The sequence below is a fragment of the Trifolium pratense genome, linkage group LG1 (genome assembly GCF_020283565.1).
Source record: "Trifolium pratense cultivar HEN17-A07 linkage group LG1, ARS_RC_1.1, whole genome shotgun sequence".
Lineage (NCBI taxonomy): Eukaryota > Viridiplantae > Streptophyta > Magnoliopsida > Fabales > Fabaceae > Trifolium > Trifolium pratense.
Window position 1 is genome coordinate 19,251,026 of NC_060059.1, and position 21,370 is coordinate 19,272,395.

General features: G+C 34.0%; 2 protein-coding genes across 9 annotated transcripts; both read left to right on the forward strand.

Moving 5' to 3' along the window:
- The first annotated feature begins 2,641 nt into the window (after positions 1 to 2,641).
- Positions 2,642 to 11,932, forward strand: LOC123920928 (sm-like protein LSM5). 8 transcript variants are annotated; one of them, XM_045973324.1, is made up of 7 exons: positions 2,642 to 2,968; positions 5,498 to 6,430; positions 8,067 to 8,122; positions 10,480 to 10,542; positions 10,645 to 10,768; positions 11,443 to 11,515; positions 11,681 to 11,932. In XM_045973324.1, the coding sequence occupies exons 4-7, from the start codon at positions 10,509 to 10,511 to the stop codon at positions 11,711 to 11,713; spliced, it is 264 nt and encodes an 87-aa protein (XP_045829280.1). In that variant the 5' UTR covers positions 2,642 to 2,968; positions 5,498 to 6,430; positions 8,067 to 8,122; positions 10,480 to 10,508; the 3' UTR covers positions 11,714 to 11,932. The 8 variants fall into 8 exon arrangements, with proteins under 8 accessions (XP_045829280.1, XP_045829263.1, XP_045829239.1 ...); XM_045973289.1 differs by having other exon boundaries at positions 2,645 to 2,968; positions 8,067 to 9,110; XM_045973298.1 differs by having other exon boundaries at positions 2,645 to 2,968; positions 6,277 to 6,430; positions 6,668 to 9,110.
- Positions 11,933 to 15,889: 3,957 nt separating this feature from the next.
- On the forward strand, positions 15,890 to 19,636 carry LOC123920962 (BTB/POZ and MATH domain-containing protein 2-like). Its single transcript, XM_045973330.1, has 4 exons — positions 15,890 to 16,584; positions 17,205 to 17,553; positions 18,403 to 18,679; positions 19,198 to 19,636. Exons 1-4 carry the CDS (start codon positions 16,157 to 16,159, stop codon positions 19,386 to 19,388), a joined length of 1,245 nt encoding a protein of 414 aa, XP_045829286.1. The 5' UTR covers positions 15,890 to 16,156; the 3' UTR covers positions 19,389 to 19,636.
- The last annotated feature ends 1,734 nt before the right edge of the window (positions 19,637 to 21,370 follow it).

The following is a 21,370-nucleotide window of genomic DNA, read 5'->3' on the forward strand; positions in this document are numbered from 1 at the left end:
ATTTCCGTTAATCATTTTGGTCCCTTCCGTTAATTTATCAACCATAAATGTATTAGGTGGACCAACATTGAAAGTGGTCCACCATAAACCTCATTAAAATTCTAATTATCACCATTTGATCTTTTACTTAAATCTATACCTTTAGATCTTGAAAATCCATGATATCTAATAATGAAGCACAAACACTTCATTCCCTCTCTCCTTCTTCATCTTCATCACCATCTTCATTCAATTCATAAAACATCCAGAAAAATCATCATCAACAAAATCTAGAAAAAAATCACAAAAACAACTCAAAAATTCATTAAAAAAAAATCAACAACAACAAAATCCACCATTCCCAAATTTGCACATCATTCCCAAATTTACATTTCATCTTTCCATTAACTGAGATTTGAGAAAAAAATTGCAACCACAAAAATTTTCACGCCTTTCTCTCAACTTTCTTTCCAGCTCTCCATCCTCTCTATTTCCATTTCATCTTCCCTCCCCCAACAACAGCAGCGATGAAAGTCTGGCGTATAGAGATTGTGTGTGGTTTGCGGTGGTTCACGACGAATTCGCGACGGGGGAGGTGGTTGCGGCGGTGTGCGGCGGAAACCTCTCCTTCTTTACTTCCCTCTGCTTCTTCTTGCTTGTTCTGATTTATGTTCTTTGATTTTGATTGTGTTTGATGGTTTTTTATGTGAGTGAATGGTTTAAGGTGGTCGTGATTTGTTGTTACAGTGGTGGTTGTTGTTGAAGAGTAAAGTCTAATGGTAGAGATGAAGAAGGTGAGAGGTGATTAAGGTTTGGTGTTGTAAGAATGGTGGTGTTGGTGCGTAATTTATTTTCTGCTTCTCTGCCTCACTATTTTCACTATTTTTTGGAAGAGATGAAGAAGGTGAGATATGTGTCGAAATATTAGTGGTTGGATTAATCTGACGGATCAAAACAGTTGAAAGGTAGGATGCAGTTCCCGGAAAAAGTAGAGGATCTCTTCCTTTTGCCACATGTGCAAAAGTTAACGTTTTTTTCAAAAAACTGACGGAAGGGACCAATTTGGCAAACAAAAATGTTTTTAAGGGACCAATCCGGACCTTTAAAGGGACCATTGTGAAACCTAAAATGTCTTTAAGGGACCAAAACACTAATTAGGCCTATATATATATATATATATATATATATATATATATATATATATATATATATATATATCGATTTTTCTTTACAATTAAAAAATGATCGACTCCAATATCTCATGCATACTATCCAGTTTTTTTTTAACTAAACTAACCCTAATTGCTTTATATGATTTTTTGCTTTATGTAGCATGGTTTTGTAAAATGGTTATGTGATATTTTACTTAATAACAATGGTTTCAGTTTATAACATCTTGACACTAATGCCTATATGAAATCATTTAACTAAAATAATGGTTTCAGTGTATAACTCTATGAAACCATTTAACTAGACTAATGGTTTCATTGTATAACATCTTGAAACCAAATAACATGACTAATGATTTTAGTGTATAACGCTATGAAACCATTTAACTAGAATAATGATTTCAGTGTATAATGTTATGAAACCATTTAACTAGAATAATGGTTTCAGTGTATAACAGTATGAAACCATTTAACTAGACAAATAGTTTCAGTGTATAACATCTTGAAACCAATTAACAAGACTAATGGTTTCAGTGTATAACATATTGACACTAATGCTCTTATAAAAACATTTAACTATAATAATGGTTTCGATGTATAACGCTATGAAACCATTTAACTAGACTAATAATTTTAGTGTATAACGCTATGAAACCATTTTTGTTGTGGAATGGTTTCAAAGAGTTGTTCTCCAAAATCATTCGATGTACTTAATAGTTTTAGATGTACTCCAACACTCAATTAGTCATTCACTCTATCAAAACAAAAGCCTACTACTCCTCTTATCAGTACCCCAACCCAATTAACTTGATTTTAATTTATCGACGAAAGTACATATTTTAAATCAACTTAATTAATTGTGAAATAAATTTAAATTTTTAAGACGATATAAAACCAGAGAGAGTGAGGTATCCCCAACCGTTCCAAATAATTCAAAATACCCTAAATAAAATTTTGGGAACATTTTATTAATACCTGATATTTATAAAAGCATATTTACCTCATTTAATTAACCAAAAATAGTTTCAGGTCTCAGAAAATACCTACCTGGTCTCAAAATTCCCAGAAAATTATTTATTATTTTTCTGTAATAACAATAAAAAAATTGGAGTCTCCTTGTCACCGCACGCGCTCCCATGCGCCGCCAGTGAGAGTGGGCGTGGAGACGCGTCACTCATTTTATGTAGAAACGGGTCGCGACGACCCGGGTTGTTCTCCCTCAATAATTAATGAAACTCGACGTTCTTTATACCGTTTTGATCGTCGTTCGATTTTATGAATGTTTCCGGTATTAGTTTTCGAAATTGGTGATCGAATCGCATGTAAAATGTGACCAAAATTGAGCAAACAAAAATAGAAAGTTCTTATTATTACACGTGTAAAATCATCTAATGGCTGTGAATGACTTATGTACCATACATAAGAATAGGCTTATGCATATTAGCTCTTGCCAATCTATTTAAAAAATCTTTCGTTCGATTCCTTGTCACAGATCTTCTCTTCCCTTTAACGTTTCTTATCACAGATTTTTTATTAAAAAATATTCGATTTTCCTTCAACATATCTCCCTTTTTTGTTCCATTCATTCAAAAAAACTCTTCCTATGACATCTTTGCATTCCAACCACGGATCTCATCTTTTGTTCCACACTTTTTTTATTGGAAAATGTTTCCATCAATTTTCCTTCAACAGATCTGACTCGTTCTTTACAACCACAGATCTCATTCCTTTTCACATATGAAGATGGAAAGCGATTAAAGAATCAACGCGTTGCCTTCCTTCCCTTCAAGGCCAATCAGATCTGCCACAATGAATTTTAGGTAAACGTTGTTTAAGTTTTCTTTATACTCCTTCCTTCAAGAATGATTTTTTTTTTTTAATTGAGCAATGTTTCCATCGATTTTCATTCAACAAATCTGGAATTTTTTATTTATTATTTATTTTTTTAAATTCACGGTCAGTTAAAAGTTTTTTTCCGCCGTAAAAGTTTTTTTGTGGGCAGTAAAAGTTTTTTGAGCAATATTTTATATTTATTTCTTTAAATTCATGGTCAGTCAAATTTTTTTTTGGACCGTAAATGTTATTTTAAGAAAACAGTCAGCTAGGGCTGTGCACGGGTCGGGTGCGGTCGGTTTCGGTTTCAATTTAGCCCAATCATATGAAACCGATCACACATAATACTGACCCAATTTCGACCGAACTATGCATCGGTTTTTCCGGGTCTCGGGTTACATGGGTCACGGGTAACACGGATCGGTTGATTCGGGTATTAAAAACTAGTTTTACAAAAACAAAACAAAAGGAGAAAAATCGAAAACATAAGAGAAGTGTCATGGATAGAGGAGTACTAATATCGAAATTAGAAAATAAAAAAAACACAGTGAATCAAAAATTTGAAGAGAAGAAGATAGAGTGATGATTGAGATTGAATGTTTATTGTTTGTTCTTGCTTAATAGCATGGTAGTCAATCCCGGGCGATCCCAGTGGGATCCCGGTGGAGCAGAGCGGAGCGGAGCTCTGCCGGGACGGGATGGGATGGAGCGGCGCAGCTAAGCTTCTCGGTGGGATCCCAGCAGGTTCCCAGTGGACCGGAGCGGAGCGGGTCCCGGGTTGCCATCCCGGGTTAGGACTGAGATTTTGTTTTCATGGGTTTTAAAGGCCATTTTTGAAATCTCACTCATTTTAGTAAGGGTAAAATTGGTTTTTTACCTTTAAAACTGTTACTTACTCCTAACTAAACCCTAGCCGCAATTCATTCTTTCTCTCACGCTATCGTACTATCTTCTCTCACTCTCAAGATCCAAACTTCTTCAACCTTCATCTGCTGTTTCTTCTTCAACCTTCATCTGTTGTTTCTTCTTCAACCTCGGATGATTAGACTTAGACTTTGATGATGAACTCGAGTTTTAATTTTTAGTTACTTTATTAATCTAAGTGTTGGAGACTTGACTTTTGCTTATTTATTTTGCTTGACTTTTGTTGGTAATTTTTAGTTACTTTATGATGAAGAAGGTGTTTTTTTTTTTTTGACAAAGATGAAGAAGGTGTTGTAGACTTGAGATTTGTGTTTTTAATTTTTAATTTATGAATGTTTTATGGATTTTGAGATGTTTGTTTAATTTTACATTAATTATATGTTTATAGTATTATTTATGTAATTTATAAATAAATAAAAAATAATAGCGGCATCCCGGCCATCCCGCTCCCCGGGATGCCGCTATCCCAGTTTTGGGGCTCGCCGCTCCGCTCCGGGATCCGGGATTAACTACTATGCTTAATAGATGGGAGTAAAAAGAATGATGGATCGTTTCAAATTTTGATCTGAGCTTTTTAGAGTTAATTGAAGAATGGAGTTTGAGTCTCTCACAAAAATGATGTTCTTAGTAGTTGTATGTTAGATCTAGTGTTGTAGAAGAAATTACTCCATGACTTATGATGAGAGAGACTTGTTGTTTGTGGTGAGAGTCTGAGAGAGAAACTTCAGCAAATATATGACTCAGGTAGAAGATGTAAAGAAATTTATTTATTTTTTACTTACAAGAGAGAAAGTGATATTGATACTTAAAATTAATTTTATTACTAATAAATTGAGACTACTAGAAAGTTACGCCAATTAAATTATGTGAAGACTAGTCGGTGGGTAGCATGCTATGATAACTAGTTTGCTGTTTGCTTTTGTGGGTCTCAAGAAAAATGACACATACTAATAATACTATGCTATGCATTAGTTTTCTTTCTTTTTTCCTGTGATTAGACAAGGCACTGCAAAATTTTGAGAAAAAATGCATTGGGGCAGTGATGCATTGACTCACATAGCTGTATATTTACATGTGTCGGTCGGGTTCGGTCTGTATGGGTGGAGTTTAAATAAAACCGGGCCCGACCGGTTCAACTCATCTAGACCTGATTTTTCTTGAACTGTGGTCCGGTTCACCCAATTCAACCCGCCCGAATCGGTTTTTCACTTTCGGTCGGGTATTTTTTTTCTGCACACCCCTACAGTCAGCCCAGCCAAACATTAACCTCCAACCTCTCTTAAATTTATTTATTATTTATTTCTTTTTTTTCCTTATATATAAATCATTTATTTTTGTGCATCCATTTGCAATTTCTGTCTCTAATTTCACAATTCATTCATCCATCTAGATCTAGGTAAATTTTGATGACATTCATTCATTTTCAAATTCACCATCCCACTCTTAGGTTTCATTTGTAATCTAATCTAGTTAGATCTAGGTTTCAATTTTATTTTCCTTAAGTTTGTGCTAATTTCACTCAACCCTGGATTTCATAGTCTATCAAGTGTGCAATGTGTAGATAATTGACTTTGTTGATTTTGTTATTTAAGTATAGAATTAGATGATATGTTTTCTGATTTTGTGTTTTCAATTTGGTTTCATTCATTTTTGCTTAAGTTGGTCATTTTTGTTCATTCTCATTTAGATGTAGGTTTCAATTTTCTTTTCCTTAATGTGTTAATGAACGAGAATCCTTGACAAATTTTTTATTTCTACTACTTAGTTTTGCTGATTTTGTGTTTTCAGCTGTTATTTTAAATATAATTTTCCTAATTTTGATATTCTGAACTGTCAGTAAAAATGAAATGCTGATTGGGAGGTGGTTGTTAGGCTACAGAGGGTCAAATTCTTCTTCGGCTGAAGTAGGGGCACAAAGGTACATCTGATTACCAATTAACATGATATTGTATATTTAAGTATAGAAGAATCTGTGTTATTTAAGTATACAATATCATGTTAATTGATAATCAGGATGTACCTCTGTGCCCCTACTTCAACAGAAGAAGAATCTGACCCGATGTGCCATCAGTGCTAACTACCACCTCCCCAATCTGCACTGCTCATTTTTCCTGACAGTTCAGAATATCAAAATTAGGAAAATTATATTTAAAATAATAGCTCAAAACACAAAATCAGAAAAGCTAAGTAGTAGAAATAAAAATTTTGCCAAGGGTTCTCGTTCATTAACACATGGAAATTTTTTTTGAAACCTACATCTAAATGAGAATGAACAAAAATGACCAACTTATTCAAAAATGAATGAAACCAAATTGAAAACACAAAATCAGAAAACATATCATCTAATTATATACTTAAGTATGTTGCGGAGGTGAAATACAGAAAAGCAGGTGTAAGGAAAGGAAGATATGTTGTGATTCATGGGATACAATCAGACTCAAAGGCGTCAATGGAGTCTAGGGGTGATTCTTTTCTGATAGCTTGCTAACCCTTGAAGTGTGGACTGAAATTTCAGATGCTGTAAGGTATGAATTGTTTCCCTCAAAAATAGATCTTGTCTTATGCATGCCATCCATTAATTTCTGATGACAAAATAACAATGGTCATAACATAAGTTACAGTAATGTCAGCGATAGAAGTTGTGGCATTGGTAATTGCATACTGAAGACAATGTGTACAATAGTTATCAATGACACCATCTTATTCATTCATAACCCAAAATATACTCTTAAGTCTAATTAACACACACCCATGATGCCCAGGGTAAGACGTCTTGAACGTGATCTAAGTGGCTGATAGCAAGTGCGAAATGGAACTTGGATAGACCCTAATACCACCTTAAAATTTGGGTTGAGCCTAACTCAACCCTATAAAATTGGTTTGTAAGGTAAGTAAGGGATGCTTCCCACTTATAAATACATTTTCAGGTCATATCTCATTCAATGTGGGTCTCTTAATAATTAATAAAATTGACCCCCTAAACTCCAATCATACTGTTGCAACAGAAGCACCTTGACAAGTGCATTATAGCAGTATAGATAATGGAAACGGTGCAAGAAATCATCAACAAAAAGCTAGGAATCAGTAGTATTGATCCTTTAGAAACGACAAACATTGAATTGAAACCTACTCAGATTGAATTGTAGGGAGAGGTAAGATAAAAATTCCAAACATGAAATTCAACTGTGTTCTGTGTACCATTAAACTGAAACTAACATGCCTTGCAATGTGATAGACGCGTAGTTAATTCTATCATAAATCATAAATTGTACAAAAGAAAATACGGAACCTAGCAACATTAGTTGTGGTGTGTTTCTTTTATACAAAATTGTTTTATCGCCAACCTTTGTGAGTATTCCATTTGCTGATATACAAGTAACAAAAATAGTTCGGTAGGGAAGTACCTTTTGTTGATGCAGAACGACAAACGACACAAAGGTCAGAGAGAAGTAAAGTGGGAATGTTTTTTTAAATGTTAATGATGTTGCATTTACTTCGTGAACTAAACATGAACTTGTTCCTGCATGAATGATGGAACAAGGAATAATAGAGGGAAATTCTTCCAAATTCACATAATCAGATTTTCCTTTCCGAGATAAGTAGGCATGCAGCGAAGCAACATAAACTGGATGACCTCTACAGCTATCCCTTACAGCCCTGTATACAGGCTCTGCAACTGGTCCGGTCTTTTGAATGAAATCTTGATATGATTTCGGCAAGATCTCAGGACGCATTACAAACACATACATAACCTGAAATAGTTTTCTTAGTAATAACATTACTAAAAGTATTCCAAAAAGTAGGATGTATATAAAATTTAAGATTTACAAGAAAACCATAACCACTAGTATTTCAAGAAGTCTCGGAAACCATAAAGTATTGCACTAAAAAGATTCAAGTTGAAAACATTAATCACTAATTTACTAGTCACACAAAAGGTATATTATATTTTATACTCCCTCGAGAATGAATTATAAGCAAAATGGGTATGGTATGTGAAAGGTTGGTGTTTGTGGTTTAAAATTAAGACCAGATACATCAACTTTTCAGATACCTGTCTTGCTTATATTTCATTCCAGAGGGAGTACTTTGCAAAGACTATATGAACATTAGCATAATCGAAGAGCTGGCGAGAGACTCATTTATTGAATCTCTGCACAGGGCTTGACGATAACAATTAAGAAACTTCAAACCAGGAAAATCAAAATCTACACCAGGTCAGTCTTAGAATGGTTGACCATCTCGTGGTGCTTTGGTATATTTATTCTACAAGTTATACATTTTCATTTATTTTCACAAACTGGTTTATTACATAGCACAAGTGCACAAAGGAAGCCTGAAAAATGCTAATACATTCCACAAAATTTGACTCCATGCTAGATATAAAGTTCAAAGATCCTCAAAATAGAGTTAAGAAAAACTAAAACCCTTTGTTTAAGAAAGAATTTTGGGACAAGGATAGATAATTCATGTTATAACTAGATAAAATTATCTACTTTATAAGTTGAAAGAGCACAATTGAACAAATTGGATATTTTTGTAGGTTTAAAAGAACAGAGGAGAATTTAATCTCATAAAGAGTATTTGTTATACTCAAATTCTTATTACTTACTCCAAGGAGTACTTTTGTATGATTAATATACATTACATGATTTACAATTGTACTCAAATATAATGTAATATGGGAAAACTAATTTACAGCAAACCAAACTACACATACCAACAGAAAAGTGCATTGAGAATTGAGATGGGGATGGGTACTATAGTACCCTACCCATCCCTAATCAAGTGGTTCCAACCCCCTCCTCATTGCAATTGCGGGGAATCAAATCGCGATCCTCCTTACCAAATTGAGCGTCAATCACCTGACGATTGGTTGACTTGACAAACTTAATCTAAAGTTACAAACTAGCCGTAGGTTATCCTTTAGTTTTCAAGTTCTTTTAACAGATCCGAGACACGTGGAAAACACATTATCCAAAGGTTGAAATTAAAAATTGAAAAAGCACCAGTCTCAACGACCCTCTCCTTTCTTCATTCTTTCACATTACCGCTTCTCCATCTCTCCGTCGCCGATTCCATCTCTCCGTCGCCATAGCTAGAGAATTAAAACCCTAAAACAACAAACTCAGCAGCTACATCAAACAAGTTGGAGAATCGCACTTAATTCAACTCGCCAGAAATTGGTCTTCGGCGCCACAAAAAGTAAGAAGCATTTCAGGTTTTCATCTTTATTTTATTTTAGCGATTCTTTTTTTCCCCTCTGCGAGGATCCAATTCCAGCGCGATTTGCGGCCGCGATAGCCGCCACTTCGCCGGTGATTCAACTCCACTCCGGCATGCTCAACTTTCGATTTTCAGTTACCGTTTGCATTGGTGTTATTAGTTAACTAGGGTTTAATAGGAGTATTTAATTTGATTAATTCGGATTTTATACCATGAGATTGAAATCAATCAATTAATCTTTCTGCAGCAAATTCCTAATCTTTTGGGATTGCACTGATTAATAGGATTTTGGATTAATTTGCATTTTGTGCTGTAAACAAACTCTCTCTCAGTGTCGAAGGGTCTGTTTGGATTGACTTATGTGAGCTTATATACTAGCATAAGCAGTTATTTATGAGACAACAACTTATGGCATTTTCAGTAAGGTGTTTTCTGTTTATTTTCACAAGCTCTCCAAGATAGCTTATGAAAATGGCTTATAGCTTATATGAAAAAAGTTTGACTTTATTTTATTTTTTATTATAAAAATAGTTTATACATAAGAACTTATGCTATAAGCTGCAAAATAAGCTGTTTATCCAAGCGGCCTAAATCAAGATTGTGCCTTGTTGAATAATGAGAGTAAATAGTTTAATTAAGCACATATTCAGTAAATATGTATCATATACTTAATACTTCATGTAGTATAAGCTAGTTTTACAATCGAAGAGTAAATGAGGAAAACTACTTTGTACTCGCTCTTTTAGAAAAGCTGTTAATACTTCATGTCCCATACTAAGGTTGTATTGTAGCACACTCTTTTAGAAAAGCTGTTAATAGTGTAGATTTTATAAGAAGTGTTGTGTAGTGTAAAGTTATGCCCTTTATATCTCCTCATAAATAGGTAGTATTTTATAATGGGTCATGTTAACATGTGCACCAAGGGCACATGTTAAGGTATCTAAAAATAGAAATTTGCATTTAATAACATAAAATAATTTAATGTTTCAAAAAGCGCAATAAAAATGACCAAGGGTAAAATTGGAAAATGGGACGGAGGGAGTATTAATTACTTCACAATACTGATCGTACAATGAACTGCTACTAGGGCATACTTGCTTTATTTCTATGTTATTTTGCTTCTCACTCTAATTTCAAATATCAATTGAATTTCATTAGGGACTTGTGGATTTTTTATATGGTTGGTTTACTTTGTTATTTTCACTAGCATTGGGAACATGGACAAAATCTTATATTTCTTTTCATCTTGCTTTCATTGTTTGAACTTAAGTTAGTTGAGGCAGAGCTAATAAATTTTCAGAAACATTTATAAACTTCATCGATTTAATCTTTTCTGTTCCCGTCACAGGTTTTTGGTGAACTTACCAATTCATATTCATGGCTAATAATCCATCACAGCTTCTTCCATCAGGTTTTTGAATTCACTATCTCTCTCCAACCAATTTTTGTGTAATCCAATATAGCTTTGAACAAAGTTTAAGATAACATATCATTTTGTGCTTAAAATATGCAGAACTGATTGACCGCTGTATAGGTTCAAAAATATGGGTGATAATGAAAGGTGACAAGGAGCTTGTTGGTACTCTTAGAGGCTTTGATGTGTATGTCAACATGGTCCTTGAAGATGTTACTGAATAGTAAGACCTGCACCACTACATTTTATGCTTTTATCTGCAAAACTTTCTGATGTTCTGTTTTTTATATTTATATTTACATTGTGCACATTTGATTGTTTTTCTGTTAAACACGTGTTTGTTGGGTAGGAAGATAGAATAGGACCAGATATACATGTTTGTTTAGGGATGCATTTATTTCATGCGTGGACTCGATGCCCCGAACATTTTTAATTACACTTCTAACTGGAATTGTTATACTACGTTAATTTCGATAATGAACAGTTTTTCCCCAACTTTTGTGAGTGTTTACATTTAGTTTGAATTGGCATGATGTCGGAGAAGTTAATTATACTTTTTTCCCCAACCTTTATGAAAGTAGGTTTCCTTGCGAAGAAAAGATGGTCAAAACTGAAATTAATTTTAAACTTGTTAGGAATGCAAATATAGAACACTAACAACGGCGTCTTTTTTATCATTGGGTGTGTTTTGATACATGGGCCAAATGGCATCATAATGCCTCTGTCATGTACCAAGTTCATAGATTATTTATATCTAATTGCCCTTACAGAAGACTTTCTCACTTTTGTAATGGCTTGGCTTTTGTGTCTGTGTATGATTTATGTTAGTTCTCTATTCTTTCACGGTGATGCCTTGGGCACATAATAAGTTGATTTGATTTTAAATTCATTCAACAGTGAGATCACTGCTGAGGGGAGAAGGGTTACTAAGCTTGATCAGATTTTACTCAACGGAAACAACATTGCCATTGTAAGTGCCAAATACTCAATTGTTTTCTATTTACCTAAATTCTATGGATTATTATTAATAAATCTTTTGACTTGGCAATTTCAGAAAACGGTGACAGTAGTCTCGCATGTTTTTTAGTTTTTACGGTGTCATAGTGATACTAACAATATGTGGTGTGCAATGCAGTTGGTCCCTGGTGGTTCACCTGATCCAGAATGAATAATGCTACTTGGTTACCTCTATTTTTAACTATTAGTTTTTGCACAAGGCACATATTTCCTATATTTAAAGAGGATTCTGAGGCAAGCTAGGGTTCTTTCTTCCGAAAGCTTGTTTTAAGGATACATGATGGTAGTAATTATTAAACCTTTATCATCATGTTCAATCATGGATTGTCAAGCAATGGTATTGATTATAACAATTAACTGTGCACCTTCATATTCGTGTTTCTCTTCCATTATTACTATCAAAGTTCACTCGTGTCTACTATAAGCTGATTGGACTCCTTTCCTGTTTATCTGGTAGTACCTGCTATTAGTATTTGAAGCTTGAACATATAATATAATGATATTTTTTGACAAACCTAGTAAAAGTATATGCATTGGGACTATAATACAACAATGAAGCCGGTTATTACTATATAATAAAAAAATTGGTTGCATAGGACTACTTGGCTACTGTTAATAGAACTACAAGTTTATCCATATGTTTGCAAAGATAAGTACAGTTATTTGCATTGTATTGCTAGTGTTTAAAGGTCATCGTGCCCTAATGACGAAAGGCTTCTTTTACATAGTATCCTTACAATCTTCAGTCTTTTGGTCCAACTATGAAACTACTATATGTCTATATGCTAGGATATTTAGGCCCCAACTTAAAATATTTTGTCCTTTCATAATGTGTTCTGCTGAGATCGAACATCGGTTCTCCCCAAGCTCCATCTCCAGCATAACTATCTCATAACCTCACGACCGAATTCCGAATTACTATGACCCCTTCTCCTAAAAATCAGGGGTTAACACTAAAAACAATTGTGTTCCCATAAATGTAAAAATATCATTTCTCATAATTGATTCATAGTTTGTTGGTTCAATAAGCTGTATAAACAGAGCAATATCTCACCCATATGTATCTTTGATCAACAAGTTATTATCTAACTCAATCAAGCTTTCAAGTTATAAGTTATATGGTTTCCTCTTTCTGATTCCTTAGATTGATTCTAGACATGAATCATTGTGTTATGTTGGAGTTTGAGATTAAATTAAGCACGTCTTGCTGCCCTTCCTCTTGTCACGGATTTTAAATAGAGCTCCTCATATTGTGCTGCTGAAGAATCCCAGCTAAAATTTATGTTCATGTCCTTCTGAACAAGTTGCTTCCAACTCTCAGGATCGTTCTGGTAGAGATTAATTGCACGTACTAAGGCACCATTTATTCCCTGTCAAAATTGTGTCAATTAGTATTGAAATATTCCCTTTACTGATTTCTTCTTGCTGTTCTAGGACTGAGTATAATACAAACCACTTATATGGTATCTACCATTATCTTTATATCAAATAATATTTCAACTAAGTCTCTACCATATTAAAAGTTACAAAATTACCTCAATGTATAAATTGTTTTTAATTTTAATTGTGATTGTAAATCAATTAAAATAAAAACTTCTCTGTTCATCACCCGCGTTCATCAAAATTACTAAAATTGAAACTTCTCTGTTCATCACATGCGTTCATCACCTGCGTTCATCAAAATCCCTAAAATTGAAACTTCTTTGTTCATCACCTACGTTCATCATCGTTTTCGCGAACGAAACTCCATTCGACGGTGAGATTAAAAAATAAGTTTATGTGTGGTCGTATTGAAAAGACAGTTGCTAAGTTAAATACGAAACTCAAACGTTTTTTATATTTATGTGTAATTATTTATTAAGAATCAATTTGATTTCAATTTGGGAATTAGGGTTTATGTTTTAATTTGTTTTATGTATATAAATTTGATTTTCAATTGTGTTAGATACCTTTCTTTTTAATTATGGAATTATGAAGTATTGTGATTGATGGTGAGAATTTGTTGTCCGTATATAAATTTGTTTTCGATCATTTTCGTTCACCAATGGAAGAAGTACATGAGAGTCTATATGTTAATTCCAACATCCAATTTATAACTCTAGTGATGAATAAAGAGAAAATGTCATCAACTAAGTAGAAAGTAAATATGTGTTCAGTCTCACAACTCAAGTTTGATAAATGAGGCGATTAACAAAAAGCCAAAAATTACAAGTTCATATCATCCAGCTGGCATCATTCTGCAACCCAAAAAAGGACTATGAGCTTTTCAACGATAATGAAGCCAATTTGTTTTTTGTTCGCAAATTGTAAATGAATATTTATTTTATGGGGGATTCATATGCAATAAATAAAAGTTTGTTAAAAAAAAAAGACCCACCATAGACTTGCGCTGATGTGAGAATTAAATTGAATTCTACTGATCAAGAAAAAAGACTGCACCAAAACAGTCCAAAAACGAAATGCGCCATAGAATCTCCCTTATTTAATATGATAAGCAACATGGACAGGTACTATTCCCTCCATCTCAAATTATTATTAAGTGGTATTTAAGTTTACATATACTCTTCTTAAACACAAAACGAAAAATTGAATTATAAACAAAAAAAAATTCTGTACACATTTATTTAGATATGTATGGATACATTTGTTGTTGAAATTGACACAATTGTGATAGATTTATAAATAGTATTTATTAACTTTTTTATATTAAACATTATTTTTGGACTTATTAAAATTGCTTACTTCAGCAGTGTACCGTTACTTGTCTAAATAAGACGTGTCCCGGAGTGTTAAAAAAAAAGAGGTGATATACCTAAAAGATTGATATTAGTAAAGCTAACTGTTACAATAAATTGTGTTATATTTGTGGAGTTATATAAATGTTAGGTTTCGATCAAAAGTGGATTTGGGTAAACAATGTTATTTGAACAATAAAATCTTGATATTGTATGTGATATATATTGCACATATTCATTTTAAAAAAAAAATTATCAAGTAATCTAGTGGGTAGAAATTCCACTTTAAGATAGATATGTGGAGTGTTTGAAGTTCGTGTCCTGATCGCCACATATAAAATGAAATATGTCTATCAACTAAATTAAGCTCACGGTTACATTTTAACCTTTTCCTACTTTATACTTTCGACACTTGCACATATGTCAAAATATACACAAAAAATAATTGTCAACAAATTTGACGATAAAATTTTAATGACTAAACAACACCTCTCTTTAATAAAAAAAAAAAAAACGATTAGGGTGTGGGTGGAATCAGCTTCCTACACAATTTTAATTTATAAAGACCAAACTAGCCTTATAATAAAGAGATCATCTTTCTCCATTCTTATTCATCCCAAGTACTAAAGGATTTTCAACTCTTATCCAGCAAACTGAGAATGAGGGTATCATCAATGATGGCAAATTTTGTTGATGAGCTCCTATTATATGTAAGGATTAAATATGTTTTTAGGTCTACATTTTATCCTACAATCAAGAATAGTTTCTACATTTTTTTTATGGTGAAAAAAATCCTATAATTATTTCCATTATTAAAATTGGTCTTTGCCGTCAATTTGTGCCGTCAATTAGTTTCTACATTTTTTTATGGTGAAAAAAAATTCTACAATTATTTTCGTTATAAAAAATAATGTTAATAATGAATGGTATTTGCGATTTCATTTTCTGCATTTTTGATTTGCATCAAAGATCAACTGTGATAGTGTCTTGATCTATCTATGTTTTCTTGAATAATTTTCAAACATGAATTCTGGGTGCATCCGTAGACTGTAATATCTATGTGAAATAGAAGTTTTTTATGAATAAATGTTTTGATTTATCATTTAGGAGCTTGGATATGAATCTTATGATATGTTTTATTTTATTTGATCTAAAAAAAATGAAATTTATAGTACAATTCACTCCTTTGGAGTTGGAACTTGTCAATGATTATACAATTTCAGTGTAATTGTTTTTTTTTTAAAAAAAATATAAGTGACAAAAAAAACTGATGTCACATCAACATTGACTTGGTTAAAATTAAACTTTTGCAAAAGAGGTAAAAATAGGGGGAAAAATGTTATTTTGAAATATAGAAAATCAAAATTGCAATTTTTTGAAACTTAACTAGCCAATTAAAAAAACTTGGTTACTTTGTGTTTGTTCGGGTTTCTTAAGATTGGTGGAAACTGAGGAGGCGCCGACAAACGTGACTAAAAAATTCACTGCGTCACTGCCGTCGTACATGTTATTTTGCTTCCAAGATCTGCTTATCATCTATCGACACGTGTACAAAATCACTTATAAAACCCACGCGCAATATTTAAGCGCGTCACACATCACTTTTCAACTTTCCTTTATCACCACCACCACCATCCATTTTTTTTTCTCTTCCTTTATCTCTTCTACTATTTCCCAAATCCAAACCCTAGAAATTCAATCTCTCAAAATCACCCTATATTTTTTCACCAAAATCTCGCTTTTTCTCGATAATCATTCTCACCCGATCCAATTTTCCATAGATCGGGTTTAGATAATTAGATTTAGATTCCCATTTTCAAGCTTCAACACATTGTTGCTGATTCTGATTCAGTTCTCGTATGGGTAAGATTCTGAGAGAAACATCGAGGCCTTCCTCAAATTCATCACCGGCATCACCTTCTTCAGGTCCGGCAACAACTTCATCGACATCGATAACCGAAACGGTTAAAGGTTCTCACAGGTTCAAGATTTCGGGGTATTCGTTATCGAAAGGGATTGGAATTGGGAAGTACATAGCATCGGAGATATTTTCTGTTGGTGGTTACGATTGGGCGATTTATTTCTATCCTGATGGGAAAAGTTTGGAGGATAATGCTACGTATGTGTCGCTTTTCATAGCGCTTGCAAGCGAAGGAACTGATGTTAGGGCACTTTTTGAATTGACACTTTTGGATCAGAGTGGGAAAGAGAGGCATAAGGTTCATAGCCATTTTGAGAGAACGTTGGAGAGTGGACCTTACACGTTGAAATATCGTGGTAGCATGTGGTTAGTTATCAGTTATAACTGAGTTTGCTTTGGTTAAAAAAATGTCTTTTTTAAGTTTTTTTTTTATTGATTTAGAATTTAATTTGTCTTCGTGGGTACTGGGTAGTGTTTTTAAAGCTTTGCACCTGCTGGGTTTTTTCAGATTTTGTTTAACGGTCTTGTTATGTTAACATCTGCACTATAAAATAGTATAATTTCAGTCAAAATTTGAACTTTTAATGAATTGGACACTTGCATTTTATTGTTGGATACTTGGAATGGTAGGAGTGTTTACTTGAGGTTTAGTTATGTATTTATGCTTATGCGGGTGATTTTGAAAGATGAAAATTTGGAAGTTTTATGTGTATATATTTATTAAGGTTTTGTTGTTTGATATGTAATTACAATATGTATCTTTTGGGAAACTTTTTGCATGTGATGCAAATGTTTTCCTCCCCTTAAACTACTCAAAGTAATAACATTGTATTTTCTGATTTATATTGAAATTTGTCATTTTGTTGTCTCCCATTGAATTCATTTGTTGATTTTGGGTTGACCAAATATTTCTTGGAACTATTTGTGATAATGGAAGAAGGTATACAGTTTGGTAGAGGCTAATTGTTCTAAATTGTGTGTTTCAGGGGATACAAAAGATTTTTCAAGAGAGTGTCACTAGAGACATCAGATTACCTTAAAGATGACTGCCTTAGTGTTAATTGTAGCGTTGGTGTCGTGAGGTCACACACAGAGGGCCCTAAAACATTTTCAATTGCAATACCACCTTCTACTATTGGTCACCAGTTCGGGAAGCTACTGGAAAGTGGAAAGGACAGTGATGTGAGTTTTGAAGTGAATGGTGAAATTTTTGCAGCTCATAAATTGGTACTAGCTGCTCGATCAGCTGTTTTTAGAGCTCAACTTTTTGGTCCTATGAAAGATAAGAATACACAATGTATAAAAGTTGAAGACATGGAGGCTCCAGTTTTCAAGGTTTAAATCATTTTTCTCTGTGCTTCCCCTTTTTGTGATTTTTGTTTGCGGTGCTTTTGCAAAATTCTTCCCGGTTATTCCTTTTGTCTCTGTCCTGATGTGGACATCACGCTCTTTAGAGTCTTTCCGTAGGTTGCCCCTGTATTATCATTGTTAAGCAGATCATTGCAACCGACTTAATACCCATCCGGTCTACTTCTCGCGTAGTTGGGTGTAGTTTCTCAAAATGTGTTGTATTGTTTGTGGTTGTTTTGATATACTACATATGTTTTGGTTGTACCCCTCTAATGAGAACTTATAAGTGAATATATTTCACTGTGTTGGTTTTTTTTCCTTTCTACATAGAAACGGTCACTTCTATGTTTTGAAAATTCCACCCTTTCCGGTTGCAGCTTGCGAGTATTATTTGACTGTTGGATGTTTCTGATCAAATTTTGAATGTTCAAGCAGAAAACAACAATAAATAACACAGTACTTGGACGAATGTCACTTTTTTGCCAACATTTTCCGATCACTCCCCTCATTTTATGCCTCAAAATATTGGTGTGCACATTTTTGAAAGACACCCCAACGTTCTTCTATAAATTGACTGTAGTTATGAGTTCCTTTATGATCTTGGTTCCTGTTTGCCAAGTTCTAGCTGGTTTCTTAAAATATTGTTTATACACTTTATTAAACCTTTGGTTTTTCAAACAGCCTTGACTTTATGCAGTTGACACTTACAACATGCCGTACTTGTGTTTAATGTGTTTGTGGTTTTATTATTTTGCGTACAAATGAAGCTTAACGTTATGCATATGGAATGTGCAACTTGTCTGCATTGCTATGCCATATTTTTCTAATTTGCAGGCATTGCTTCATGTTATATATTGGGACTCACTGCCTGACATGCAAGAGCTTACTGGGATTAACTCAAAATGGGCAACTACCTTGATGGCTCAGCATCTGCTAGCAGCAGCTGATCGGTATGGCTTAGATAGACTTAGGCTGATGTGTGAAGCAAGTTTATGTGAAGATGTTGCAATAAACACTGTGGCTACAACTTTAGCTTTGGCAGAGCAGCATCATTGTTTCCAGCTGAAAGCAGTCTGTCTGAAATTCATTGCAAGGCCTGAAAATCTCAGAGGTGTGTTTTAGTTAATTGAACTTCAATTTTGTCACACAGATGCAACAAATAAGAAAAAAAATTGGACAGTCAAAGGTCTGAAAAGTCAGTGTGTTGCATCAATGAAATTAAATTCACTAATGACATTTATGTTAGATGCTCACTATTATGTTCCCTCCAGATTGAATTTGAATGAAAATATGCTCTACTAGTGATTCATAAGCTTTTGCATTATTAAGGAACTTTTTTCATTAGTATTTGTTTTACAAATGATACTACAACGAATTTGTTTATGCAAATCAAGTTTAGTTTTTTGAAAAGGTTAGATCAAGATTTGGTTTTTTTATTTTATGTGGTTGTAATTTTAAACTCTTTTAATTATGATGCTGTATAGGATGTTGGTCTTTACAGTTTTACCCACATCTTTGGTAAATTTATATGGGTACAATGACAGCAAAAGAATTGTTTGTACCTATTTATTCTTCATCCGGAACTATGATTATCAAACTGATGTATTTTGTTTCCTTTCTTTTCTTCAGCTGTGATGCAAACTGATGGTTTCGAGTATTTGAAGGAAAGTTGTCCATCTGTTTTGACTGAGCTTTTGGAGTATGTGGCCAGATTTACTGAGCATTCAGACTTCCTGTGCAAGCATAGGAACGAAGCAATACTTGATGGCAGCGATGTAAATGGAAGGCGGGTGAAACAAAGAATATACTGTGAAAAATGACCAGGTCTTCATAGAACCCTGTTCCACTCACATTCAAAGATTACAGTGAGCCATGGATAGAGGGAGATGACAATCATTTATAGGATTAGTGGCAATTTTTATTTGTCGTAGCTTAGTCCATGTCTAGATGTAAATGTAATGTGTTTGGTGGCTGTTTCAGGTTTGTCTTGGATAGGTTTCTCACGTTCTCTAATATTTTGTTCTCTTGTAGTAACCTTGTCTGCAAAGAAAAGTATTGATGACTCCCATGTCCCCTTTTTGTTTGCTCTTACATTTTGATCTGGTGCTTTTGATATTTCTACATATTTGTTGTGATACCATTAATTACCAGTAAAATAAAGCAAAGGTTTTAGGGAAACAAAGAATATGGTAAATATTATTATGCACATGGTGACTAGCGTGGATACTAATGTTAAATGGAATGGAGCGAGCTTATTATTTCCCTCCTCAGAGAGGGATTCATCAAGGATATCCTATCTCTCCTTACCTTTTCGTTTTGTGTATTGACAAGCTTTCCCACCTTATTTCACATGTTAATGTGGGAGAGTGGAATGTGCTTCGTGCCGGTCGAGGAGGGCCTATTGTGTCATTTGATGTTTGCGGACTATTTGTTGTTTGGTGGGGTAACAGAAGCTCAGATGGTGTGTGTGCTGAAGATTTTGGACCGGTTTTGCAAAATGTCTGGTCAGGAAGTGAGTATAGAGAAGACGACCATATTATTTTCTAAGAATGCTGTCAGAAGTGTTAAGGATAAGCTGATTCAAGTGTCTGGATTTAGAGAAACAAGTTCCCTTGGAAAGTACCTTGGTGTTCCTTTGAGTGGCTGAGCTCCGAAACGAGTGGACTGTAATTATCTTTTGGAGCATGTTAGTGCAAAGCTAACAGTGTGGAAGGCAAATCATCTCTCGTTTGCTGGCTTGGCGAAAAGTGTGTTGGAAGCTATTCCTACATTTCCAATGATGACGACTCGTTTGCTGGCTTGGCGAAAAGTATGTTGGAAGCTATTCCTACATTTCCAATGATGATGATTCCTAAATTATGTCTTGACGATATTCAGCGTTTACAGCGGCAATTTATTTGGGGTGATTCAGATAATACTAGGAAATATCATGCAATTGGTTGGGTTAAAGTTACTAAACCAAAAGCTAATTGAGGATTAAGTTTAAGAAGGCTGCAAGATATGAACAAGGCTTGTATTCTAAAACTTGCTTGGATGGAAATTACATTGTGGTGCGCATGATTTATGGTGTGATGTTTTATGGGGGAAATATAAGAGAAATGAAGTTCAAAATGGAGTACTAGCTAAGCAATCAGATTCAAATCTATGGAAGGCAATTGTGAATCTTTGGCCAAAGCTTGATGATATTGATAATAGCTTTTGGTCTATAAGAGATGGAAGAAGTATTGCCTTCTGTCATCAAAAGTGGATTAATACTGATATTAGAATTAGTGAGTTGAATATTCATATCCCTGAGTTAATTTGGAATGCCAAGGTTAGTGACTTAGTTGATGATAGAGGTAGATGGAACTGGGAGTTGTTAAATGGGTGGCTGCCTGAGTCGATTTTGCATCAAATTGCTGCAGTGCCTCCGCCAGATGACAGTGCTGGGCCGGATCAGTGTATATGTATCGGGTAAATAATCACAAGTTTTCGATTGCTGCCATGTACCAGGTGTTGTGCAAGTTTGATACTGACAGTGAAAGTCCGAATTGGAAAACTATTTGGAAATTGAAAGTACTGAAAAAAGTTCGTTATTTTATGTGGATTTTGTTACATGGGAGACTCTTAACAAATTTTGCTAAGAGTAAAATGGGGCTTGGTTCTGCTATGTGCGAGTTTTGTGGAAATGTCGAAGAAACAATCTTACATGTTATGCGAGATTGTCCACTTGTTATGCCGTTTTGGTTGAATGTGGTTCATAATAATGCAAGAGCTGATTTTTTCCAAAGTGACTTTCATCATTGGATTTCTTGTAACTTGA